This window comes from Dipodomys ordii, unplaced genomic scaffold, assembly GCF_000151885.1.
Source record: "Dipodomys ordii isolate 6190 unplaced genomic scaffold, Dord_2.0 Scaffold98, whole genome shotgun sequence".
NCBI lineage: Eukaryota > Metazoa > Chordata > Mammalia > Rodentia > Heteromyidae > Dipodomys > Dipodomys ordii.
In genome coordinates this window covers 3,515,444-3,527,943 of record NW_012267314.1, presented here as the reverse complement: position 1 = coordinate 3,527,943, position 12,500 = coordinate 3,515,444, and the positions used below count along the sequence as shown (strand labels likewise).

At 41.4% G+C, this 12,500-nt stretch overlaps 1 protein-coding gene across 2 annotated transcripts in view; it reads right to left on the bottom strand.

The window, feature by feature from the left end:
• Positions 1–12,500, bottom strand: part of Syne1 (spectrin repeat containing, nuclear envelope 1) — a 388,103-nt gene that overhangs the window by 36,353 nt on the left and 339,250 nt on the right. The window contains exons 127-128 of one of the 2 annotated variants that reach the window (XM_013026970.1): positions 10,300–10,458; positions 6,562–6,728 (exon numbers count right to left, since the gene is read on the bottom strand). In XM_013026970.1, coding sequence (XP_012882424.1) covers positions 6,562–6,728; positions 10,300–10,458 — 326 coding nt within the window. Of the gene's footprint in view, positions 1–1,383; positions 1,479–6,561; positions 6,729–10,299; positions 10,459–12,500 lie in introns of those variants that run through there. The other variant, XM_013026971.1, reaches the window with a different exon arrangement.

Below are 12,500 nucleotides of genomic sequence, written 5' to 3'. Positions count from 1 at the left end.
AAGCATATTTTGGTACAAATAGCATTGAGTGTATGAGTGAGAGAGGGAGAGAGTGTGTGTGTGTGTGTGTATGTGTTTGGGTGCAGATATGAGAATGGGTGAAGTGGGCAGGAAAGCCCATATACATTTACTGTAGTAGTCTATTAAATATAATATTTTCATGGTGGGGATTGTTCTTTTCTAGAAGAAATGTCTCATGGATTTCCCCTTCTTCCTTTAAAGGAAGTCTCTGGTTACAATGTCATAACATTTCTGTTTATTTAGCACTGTTACAAGTTTGGGCTTTTGGTCGCATCCAGGATTATAATCCAAATTAGATGCCTGCCTCTTTGGCATATGTGTGCGGGTGAACACAACAAGCCTAGCAATTCCACACGTTCTTGTGGCCTTCTGGTTCTCCTGTCCTAGCTCAATGTGTATCTCAGGCACCTGGCTTTTCTCAAGAGAGAATGCACTGCAGAATCCAAAGGTCCAGCCTAATACACCAGCCCGTGACTATCCTCGCACATGCACACCGACACACTGCATGCCTGCATACACATTAACACGTATATAGTACACCATTCTTTTCTTCCATAACCCAAAACAAACCCCAAATTCCAAATAGAACCCAAAGCACCATCAGTAAAGCCTATCTATCTAAAGAAATGGAGAATGATATTGTAAAAACAATTTTAATTGAAGTAAAAACTTCCACTATATTGTTAATTAAAATTAAAAACATTACAAGCTAAATATTTGCATGGTGCCATAATTATAATGCACATATATATATATAAATGTATACATTTCCATATATCTTCTATTAATATCAATAGTAACATCTTAATATTTATATATTTAATTCTTAATTCCATTAATTAATTTAAGGCCCCAACTGACTGACAAACATGAACAAAAGCTGCTTCTTCTCACATGCAAAATCCTCCAGTCCTCTGAAATGTGATTTTTATTTATTAAAGAGAGGTTTTCCTCTTTAGAGCTGTGAAGTTGTTAAGGCTGAACTGAAGTTTCATCAGACTCCTGTCCTTTAAATAGCAGATGACAGACCAACTGGATCTTTTCTGAATCTCTTTCCCATGTCTGTCTCTGCCTCTATTGTTGCCATACTACTTGCATGACGCATACAATCCAGAGACAACTGGACTACCAAGTCATAGCACAGCCCTGTAACCTTTCCATCCACCTGCACATGCCCAGCAGAGGAACAAGAACACAAACCAACAACTCCCGGGAGTGCATGGCCTACCATCTCCTAACACCAGTCACTTTGCCTTCACATCGGCAAAAACAATTCTGGATTAAAGCTTCCGGCCTCTACCCTATAAGCCCCACGTAACTCGACAACTATGCACAGTGGAAGGGACTCAAGGGAACGCCTGCCTGGTGACATCGCAGTTACAGTCTGGGAGCTCCGCGTCCACGCTGCCGTCCTCCGCCATCCTCGCGGCTCGGAAGTCCTCCACCACCACCATGAAGCTTCCTCTCGCCAAAGTTAGGCTCTGCTGAGCAAAAAGGGCTACCCTCCTTGTAGGGATGAAAGTATCCCCTGGTCTGGGACAGACAGACGTATAAAAATGTTCACTCTAGACAAATGGTGGTAGCCTCTGCCTGATAACATGACACTGAGCACTGACAAGTGGTCATGTTGCTAAATAAAACTTACATTCATTAACATGTGCCAGGCCTGATCTCCTGGAATGTAGGCCACGAGGGTAAGAAGGGGGAAAAAAAAGCTCAGTGTAATCTGCCCGGAGGAGGGCACAGCTCTTCTAAAGAAAGGCTAGCTCAAGTAATGCTGGCCGCACGCATGCTCCCCTCCCGTGAGGACGGGCAACTTTTCTTTTGGATTGTTTGTCACAGTGGGAAGGCTCTTCAAAAAAAACCCACCACCACACCAAAACACTGGCAAAAGCCCTGCAGATACAGAAAATTAGAGTAGGAAATGAAGCAACTTCTCTTTTTCTTCTTGTTCAGCAGTGTAAGTAGGACTTCGGGGGAAGGGGGGGAGGGGAGGGAGTTGTTTGAGAAGGTGGGAGGAAAAGATATTCTGTGGGAAAGTGTGTGGCCCTACCTTCCTAACAGATTACTGGAGAATGACAATGAAGAATTCTTAGTCTTCTCTTTGTCTGTAGGAGAATGCAGTGGTATAGACCACAAAATTAAGAAAAATAAGCAAAGGAGTAGGTCAAAAGGGGGGGGAATGAAAATGTTGAAGGGTTGACAGATCAATATGCATTGTATACATAAACTGCTTTGTTAAATGGCAAAAGAAATGCAACACTCATCCTAAACAATGAGCAAAGGCAGGGAAGGTGTGGGCGGGGTGGGGTGTGTGAGGATGATAGAGGATCGGAGTCATAAACTGCTTTCTTGAGTAGCAACTGCTTAGCACAACTATGTAACGATAGTAAATACAGGGCTGGGAAGGTGGCTCAGTGGTAGAATGCTTGCCTAGCATGCATGAAGCCCTGGGTTCGATTCCTTAGTACCACATATACAGAAAAGGCCAGAAGTGGCGCTGTGGCTCACGTGGTAGAGCACTAGCCTTGAGCAAAAGAAACTCAGGGACAGTGCCAGGCCCTGAGTTCAATCCCCAGGACTGGCAAAAAAAAAAAAAAAAGATTAAGATAATAAATATATTTGAAAAAAAACAAAATTTCAGACAGAAAAGACCCTCAAAATATGACCTCAGATGACAAAAGAACATGATATGTGAAAGACTTAGAGAAAAGAATCTATTCATTTGTTCAACAGAAGGTAACTTTCTCTTGAGAATATCAAGTTTCCAAATTTCCTGCATTAAATATATAAAAAACATCAACATTGCCCACATGAAAGGCCATTCTGCTCTGTTTAATGAATCAGCATGAAAGCAGGTTGGAAAAGGGGAAAAGTGAGAATAGACAGAAGCACAGAACTATTTCAGCTGCCGTGTCATTGCTACAAACAGGTATGGAAATGCCCATGTACTCTGTGTACCAGTAAACCAGTCATGGAGGACACAGGGCCAAGGGTCTTTTGGGAGCCAGTGAATCCACTATGGCACTGAATGCTAGGGCAAATTAAGGCTTAATACATTATTTGGTCTGCTTTTGAAGAAGTCAATTGGAAATGGATCCTATCTACATATATACACATATGCACATATAAATCTATATGGATTATACATATTCATATACATAATTGAGTAATGTATCAACATATGTAAGTATATATATATGTATATATATATATATGTATAGATTTTATTTTTTGTCAGTTGTGGGTCTTGAACTCTAGGCCTGGGTGCTGTCCCTGAGCTTTTCAGCTCAAGACTAGCACTCTTGGGGCTGGGAAGGTGGCTCAGTGGTAGAGTGCTTGCCTTGCACGCATGAGGCCCGGGGTTCGATTCCTCAGCACCACATAAGCAAAAAGAAAAAAGCCGGAAGTGGTGCTGTGGCTCAAGTGGTAGAGTGCTAGCCTTGAGCTGGAGAGCTCAAGGGACAGTGCCCAGGCCCAGAGTTCAGGCCCCATGACTGGACCCCCACAAAAAAATAAAGACTAGCACTCTACCACTTGAGCCATAGCACCACTTCCGGTTTTCTGGTGGTTAATTAGAGATAATCACAGACTTTCTTGCCTGGGCTGGCTTTGAACCACAATCTTCAGATCTCAGCCTCCTGAGTAGCTAAGATTATAGGGGTGGGTCACTGGTGCCAAGCTGATTATATACATTTTATAAACATATTATTAATGAAACGCTATTAATGTGTCTTTGGGGAAAGTAAACTAAAGAACAACTAGAAAACTCTCATCTGAAAAGCCACTCAAAATGTTATGAATGGATGTGAATCCGAACATGTGTAATATCTGTTAATTTCTTTGTTGTGAGCTTGCTGCTCACAACAACTCTGTATGATATCACACTGAAGCTGGATTTGTCACAGTGCATATCCTCATTTCCTACCACAGCACAGTGAAACCTCTAATGGAAGTGTAGAAGTTTAACTAGTGTGTTTGGATTACGGACACGCAAAACAGCCCATCCATTGGGATGGGTGGGAGGTCTGGCTAAATGGTATTTATAGCACAAAAGAGGACTTGATTTCTGCTTTTGAAGTAAGATTTTGTTTTGAGTATAGTGGTTGGGCAGTGGGGTTAATCAGAGCATTGGGATGCTAAACCTTCATCCATGTAAACTGTTGAAGAATTCCTGTTTCCATGTGGAAAATGAGCAGTGCTCCTTGTTTGACTGGGTTTTCTTGTGTGTGTACCTTCTCACCATGAACTCCAAGATGAGAGGCCTCGGTGGTTTCATCCTCACGGTCTGAAAGCCACTACGACAGGAACCCTCTAGTTCTAGCATGAACTGGACACAATGGCACATGGCTGTTGTCTTCCCACACAAGGAGCCTAACATAGGTCGACCACACCCAGATGCTGCTCACTTCCTACTCCCAGGCAGAAAATGAGACCCCATCTCAAACATCACCAGCAAGCCAGGCTCCAAGTGGCTCAAACTTATAAGGCTAGCTACTCAGGAGGCTGAGGTCTGAAGATGAAGGCTCAAAGCCAGCCCAGGTAAACAAATCTGAGAGACTCTTATTTCCAGCAAGAAGTGAGAACTGGAGGTACAGTTCAAGTGGAAGAGTGCCAGCCATGAGGAAAGCCTGCAGCTGTGAGTTTAAGCACCCCCCCCCCACCACACACAAATATGGACTGGGAAATTTGATTGTTGACATCACCCACAGAACCTAACTTCCACTCAGCTGCATTCTCTCTAAGCAGGAAAAGGAAGTTCCAGCCCAGACAGGAGGATGACCAGTGTGTTCTCTGTCATGGCTTTGAAGTCAGGTGGTGAGGGTCTGCTACTCAACAAGAGTGGGACCATGAACAAGTCTAATCCTCAGAGTGTGCATCTATAAAACAGATGGAGCGATACTGGCCACTTCTGTGGGTGTTGTATACAACAGTCTAAAACATGTACACAAAGCCTGCTGCAGGATTCTGGGCAAAAAGTGTTCAATAAATGTTAGTAGAACAGCATTGTCACCCAACATTCCAAAGACTGATAAACAGTGACTTCCGATTTTGTTTCATTATGGCTAAAATAGATGATCATCTTCGTTTTTTGAGTTACACCCTCTTTCTGATTTCCCTATAGGAAAAAGAATATGCTAATGTACCAATCAGCCCATCCACTCTGCCTGCAGAGCTACGGTACCCCACTCATAGGTGAAGGGAAGGAGCCAGGTGTGAAAGGAGGCTGTGGAGGCATCCCCCAGTGCTATATATTGGGAGCATTTGTCAATTGTCAACTCTCCTCACTCCCACAAAGAAGAAGGTCTACTCAAATACTCAAGAATTCATCTACTCATTGAGTAAACAATCTATTCCCAATTATGTTCAGGCATCATTATTATGATTATTACTGCTATTAGTTTGTTTTCTGTTTTTACAGTGTCAGGAATGGAACTCAGGGCCTGTTCCACTAAATTACATCCTCAGCTCCAGACACAGCCGTTACTGTTGGAATGAAATGGATGAAGCTGTCTGTCCTCACAGAACCTACATTCCATCATGACGACAAGTGTGCCTAACCTAAATATCTATCATCAGTCACTTCCTCTTAGAATAAATGCAAATAACTCAGTGCATCAATCCATCCATCAATCAATACCACCGGAAATTCTACTGGGCTGGTAAAGGCTCCTGTGGGTTTTGCTGTTGTTGTTGTTGTTTTTGACAGTTATGGGTCTTGAACTCTGGGCCTGGGCGCTCTCCCTGGGCTCTTCAGCTCAAGGCTAGTGCTCTACCATTTGAGCCACAGTGTTACTTCCAGTTTTCTGGTGGTTAATTAGAGATAAGAGTCTCACAGACTTTCCTGCCTGGGCTGTCTTTGAGCTGTGATCCTCAGATCTCAGCCTCCTGAGTAGCTAGGACTATAGGTGTGAGCCATCAGTGCTCAGCTGTGTTTTTATTTTTTAATGACTTCTTTCTCTTTGACTCATCAGATCTTTGTGCCATGGAAACTGAATGCAATCTGCCTCATATATAAGGCACATGCTTATAGTTCTATTTAAGCTGAGCATGAAATTTTACTAATAAAGATGCTTATTTTTATAAGAACGTAAAATGGTAGTAATCAGCTATCACCCTAACCCCTGCTAACCAAAAATGTAATAGGAACATACTTTTTTCACATGGGGGGGTTTGTTTTACTCTTGAAGACTACAAACACTCTTCACAAATATTGGTCAAACTTTCTCTTTCCTCCCCATGGGTGGCTGACTACCCCTGGAATAGAGAATTATTTCTTTAGGGAATGTGTATTCTTTGGCTAAGACTCTCTTTCTTCCAACCACAAGCCAACAACACTAACTTTATAAAATAAGAAGGAGAACTTTCAAGTACATGCAGGTGCCATTCGTGAGAACAGCATGAACACTTCCCCAAAATGTTGGGGTAATCCAGGAAGAGACAGTGATTTGCTGGATTACCTTGTCGCTTCCAGGAAGGGGGACCGGGAAGGCTTTGAAATTCTGCACACCCATGTCCTGGTGAGTCAGTGCCTTTTACCTGGCTGCGATGAGATCCAGGAGATGCTGCCACCGGTCGTTGACCTTTCCAAGCTTGTATTCAATCTCTGAGGCTTTGCTTTCATGGCTGGCTTTCGCCAGCCGTTCTCCCATTTGCTGGAGCTGTATTTTGTTCTCTTGGGCAACAGCAATTTCCTCTTGATAATCCTGCATAATAAATAGCAATCACAGAGGTCAGAAAACATATTCTTAATGTATTCATCCAGCTCCTCTAGAAACACGATAATTACAGTTTTCTGCTGCTTGGAAGTAGTTTAGGCCCAAGGAACACCACGTAAGCATTGGTCCATGTGCACAAGAATGAGCAGGAACGATTACTTGTGGTATGTATGCAGAGTTGAATTAGGCTTTTTACAGATCTTCTTGAAGGGATTGTGCTTTCCATTTACTTAAAATAAGCAGTTAAAAAAAAAGACAAATGGCTCGGTGCTGGTGGCTCAAGCCTGTAATCCTAGCTACTTAGGAGGCTGAGATCTGAGGATCACAGTTTGAAGCTGGGCTGCACAGAAATGTCCCCGTGAGACTCTTATCTCTAAGTTACCCCTCAAAAACCAGAAGTAGTGTTGTGGCTCAAGTGGTAGAGCACTAGCCTTGAGCACAAAGAGGCTCAGGGACAGCACTTAAGCCCTGAGTTCAAGACTTGCACCTGACAAAAAAAAGCCTAATGGTATGGCTCAGTGGTAGAATGCTGGCCTAGGCTAAGCGAGGTCCTGCATTCGATCCTCAGCATCACAAAACCAAAACTAAGCAAAACATGAAGAGAACAATAAAAAAATATTTACGATGTAAGTACAAAGGGTCTAACACTGCCCAGTTGTGGTTCTAATCATTACCTGATATAGACAGGTTATAAGGCACACATACAGATCATATCATTGCAATTCACACATGTACATGTATATCAATTACATTATCTGTGCAGAAAAGTTGGCGTTGTCTATGTTTTTGATTTTGTTCTTTGACTGTTGTAGGGCTTGAACTCAGGGCCTGGTCACTGTCCCTCAGCTCTTTGACTCAGTGCTAGCTAGCATCTATTTCTTAGAGCCACAGTTCTATTTTTAGTTTTCTGGTAGTAAATAGAAGACAAGAGTCTCACCACCTTTCCTGCTCAGGCTGGCTTTGAACCATAAACCTCAGATCTCATCCTCTTGACTGGCTAGTATGATAGGCATGAGCCACCAGCTCACAGTTAGTTTCTTTATTTTAAAGAAAGAATCCCTTCACAGTGCCAATATTTGACAACACATAAGTTAATGTCAAAATAGTAGTTCTTTTATCAAATTAACAGGCCTTAGGCCTTCTTGGGCAACAGCAACCCAGTTTCTTTACTAGCTCTTTTTATATTCTGTTTTGGTTATAGAGAACAGCTGGGCATGGACCAAAGCAAAAGAGAGATGCCAAATGGAAGGGCGATCCTTCTAACTGCACAGTGAGAGACAGGACCCAGGTTTTATGCTTAATTGTTCATTTCTGGTTGAGGTTTCTGTCTTACAGCACTATCATCTCAGAAAACTAATAAATGATGAGAAGCTTGCACGAGTATGCGTATTTTTACCTTCCGTGCTCTAAAATTAGTGTCATAAAAGGGCTAGACTCCAAGTCTTTAACCTAAGCCAAAGGGAGGCCAAGGAAACTTGATCCAGGTAAATTTTGAACACTGTCTCTCTGCTGAACAGCACCACCTATCCGCCTTTTTATGGGCTTCAGAGACTAAAGCACTGGGTGAATTTATTAGTAGTTTTTCATGTTGCATCACACATCTGAGATGATTTTACTGAGAAATGTTTATTTCAAAGGCATTATTCCAAGTCTTAAAAAGCATTTAGAGTGAAACAAGCCTCTTGGGCTATCTTTTAAATGAAACTTTGTCAGTGTCGGGAGTCACTAAGATCCTTGGCTGCCATTTATCTAGCAATGTTTTCCACTGTTGTCAAAATGTTGGAACTTTTCCTTAGCAAGTCTTTTCCTTTGCTAAAGAGACACCATAAAGGAGAAAGCTCAGAACAGGCTTTTCAGTTTCAGGAACTATTTTATATATAAATTAGTAGGGTTAATATTTCAAAGAGTATTTCTTACCAAAATTACCTAAGTGGAAAGCTGAAATTTTTCCTAAAGTTTAAGTTATGGTTACATTTTGTTTAAGAGAGGTTTTCTTTCCTACACTCCCTAACTGAATTTCATGAGAAACAATGACAGGACAGACACACTTAAACAAGACAATGTAAACACACTTAGGCACAGTTGCATAAGACAGCTAGTACATTAATCTTGTCTTGTAGAACATTCTTTGATACCCAGTAACTAGCAAAGTACTCTGTTAGCTAATGCTAAAATGATATCTTTACCATTTTAGCTCAGATGGTAAAAGATTTTTCATGTCAAATGAACACATCATTCTTCAAAGAATTTGCAGCACTACATACACAGCAGACAAAATTATTAATGGTATATAATACCTCTGGAGCCTATATTTCTCTGTGTGTGAATAGATAAAGGTGAGTTTTTCCAATGAGCCTTGGTATTTCTTGTCAGAATGAATGAAATCCTACTTCCTCCAGACAGGAATTATAGACTGAGTTCTGATATAAAATCAGGCCCTGCTCTGAAATGATTGTTTGTTCAAAAATAATACAGGAACAATACTGAAATCATCCGTTTTTTTTTGTGTGTGTGTCAGTATTGGGGTTTTAGAGTCTGAATCCCCGTGTTTGCTAGGTTGGGGCTCTCACATTGTTACTTCGCCAGCCCTGATTTTGGTCTAATTATTATTTATTTTATTAAATTTTACACTATTTTTGTGTTAATACTGGGGATTTTGAACTCAGGGCTTTGGGCTTTCCCCATAGCTGGCACTCTACCACTTGAGCCATGTTTCCAGTTGCAGCTTTTTTGCTGATTAATCGAGGCTAAAACTCTCCTGGATTGGTCTTCCCTAGGGTGACTTTGAACCTTGCTCTCTAGACTTCATCCAGCCTCCAGAGTAGCAAGGATGATAAGTGTGCATCCCTGGCACCAGGCTGCTGCTTATTTCTGAAGTAAGTTCTCGCTTCCTGCCTGGGAGCATAACTAGGTGTGATCCCACCTGGGTTAGGCTCCTCATGTAGCTATGGTAATAGGTATGTGCCACTACATCCAAGTCTTCATTAACTAGTGGGTCCAATGACTTTTATTTTGTGGGGGAGGGGTGTGCCTGGGCTGACCTCAAACTGTGATCCTCCTAACCTCAGCCTCCCAAGTAGCTAGGGTGGTAGACCTGAGCCACTGGTTTTAAGTGGTAGTCAGTTTGACTGGTCCTATGAAGACATTACAAAGTATTCTGGATATACAAATCTAGATACATCTAGATAGATACCCAGACAGAAGATATCTATAGATGTCTAGAAACATAGATACCTAGAGATAAAATTTTTTCTTTTTAGGTTTTCTCTGGTGATTTTTATCTCATTAAAACCTGAAACAAACAAACAGAAACAACAATGGTAGAAAAAGTAGGCCCCATAAATGACACCAAAACTATTTTTTCACAAACTACAAATGTTCTCTAGATTTTGCATGGAAAGTAAGCCTTTTCTATGTGAGTCTAATTTACACCACAGAGATAAATTGTCCAACATACAGTGCCCCTGTAATACAGTAAATGTCAAGCCCTTATTCCATCCTGGGTGGAAACGGCCTATGCATGAGGAAGAGCAGAAACATGAGCTGCCTTGCGCCGTACCTTCCTGAGCTTCTCTATCATCTCCTCGATGAGAATGTCTCCATTCTGCGAGACTTTGCTTTCCATCTGAGTCAGCCACTCGCACAGTTCCTTGTTCTTTTCACTGAAGATTGCCCATTCGTTCAGTCGTTCACTTACTTGCTGCCGCCTTAAGGAAGCCTGGAGAGTGGAAGAGGGGAGGGCATGAAAGGGTTAATGAGAGAGGCGTCAGAGACAGAACAGTGAGGCAACAGCTCTGGACCCCTTCACGCTACTGGTTCCTCCATGTGGGACCCGCCATGGATTGCAAGTGCCATAGATTGCCATCCACAATGGACACTTCTTTTCCTCAAAGCTCACAGATGCATCAACGTACTAAATGACTTCATATAGCAACTGGTTCAGCTTCGTAGTCACACAAGACCAGAGAACACACCCCTAAAACAGAATATACTAACAAGAAGGAAGAGAAAGGAAAGAATGGATAAAGAAGGGAAAAGAAACTTACCTTCACTGGGATATAATTAATGTATCATTCATGTGCTTAAATTATACGTTTTTATACTCACAGCATGTGAAACCATCGCTAGAATTAATTTTAGAACATTTTCACTCTCCTCCCCTCCTCCCAGTAGTCATCAGCAATTACTCTCCTCTTCCTCTCCCACACCTCTTACCTCTAATCTGTTCTGTGGTGTGTGTGTGTGTGTGTGTGTGTGTGTGTGTGTGTATGTGTGTGTGTGTGTGTGTGCCAGTGCCAGGGCTTAAATTCACAACCTCTCACTCTAACTTGGCTTTGTTGCTCAAGGATGATGCTCTACCATTTGAGCTTCACCTCTACTTCCAATTCTTTGGTATTTTTCCTAATGGTTAATGGGTAGCAGAGTTGAGGGTTTTTCATAAGCCCTTTGAATATCTTCCTGGATAATACTTAACCAATCAGTTTGCTCACTTTTTAACTGAAATGACTCTTTATTACAGAGTTCTAAGATTTCTGAATCCATTCCTTGGTTTTTGATTTTATAATTCTACAAATCTCTCACTTCATAATTGTTCTTGTTTCTTGTTGCTGAGTTTCTAAAGACTGTTTCTTAGATGAGTTGAAGCACATATTAGCAAAACAAAATATTTGAGTGGTGACAAGAAAACTTAGAAAATTCTTCCACAGAACACAGTAACAATGCCAGCTACCAAAAACCCCTTCTTGTTCACTTTCTTTTGCTTCTCAATACTTCACTTTGGCAAATTTCAAACAAATAAAAATGGAATTGTATTCTAACCACCCGTGATATATAATCACCTATCTAAAGTTGTTAAAACATTTTGCTTTAATGTATAATTCTTTTATCCATCTCGCCATTTACTTTTCACACAATTTAAATGAATCTCCTTTGTTAAGATGAAAATGAAAACATTTCTCAGGTATTGTATGTGTGTCCTGATTGTGAGTGTCACCAAGGATTGTCCCTGTAACAATTATGCAGATAAAATTTAAGATTCACTGAAACCCAAATCTCTTTATTTCTTCAAGTGCGTTGGGAATGAGGCCCTGTGCCAGGCTACCTTCCCTGGGCTAACTTGAGGCCTATGAGCTGTTTAGACCATGAGTGCCACAATCAGTTTACCATACTTATTGAAATTCTGCCATTAGAAAGTCACTTCTTTGACTTAACAATGATCTTTTAAAGTAAATACATCTCTGGATTAGATATCACTGATAAATCCATCAAGGACTTTCTCTTTAGATGTACAAGTCGTTATGTCGAAAATGAACTTTACATCTTTGGTGGGGGGGGAGGATTGGATGGGAGGGGCAGGGGAGAATGGGAAGGGATGGGAAGGTGAAACAAAGGAGGAAGCTACAATGCTTGATAAGAAATGTACTCATTATCTTGCCCATGTAATTGTAACCCCTCTGTACAGTATGTTCACAATGAAAAAAGAAGAAAAAATAAATAAAAACTAAACTACAGATGGAAAAAATGTACTTTCTTTTCAATATAATTTCTTTTATCATTTAGTGTTGTTTGAGTCAGAAAAATACAGAACAGCAAAAGCTCAGCAAGCACACTTGCAGCAAAGATGGCTAACACGAGTTAAAAGGTTTGTGTGGGCTGAGAGGTGGCTCATGTGGTAGAGCACCTCCACTGCAAGCGTGCAGCCCTGAGTTCAGCCCAGTACCACCCCAGCCCCTGCTCATAGTTTCGTAGTCAAATTTCATC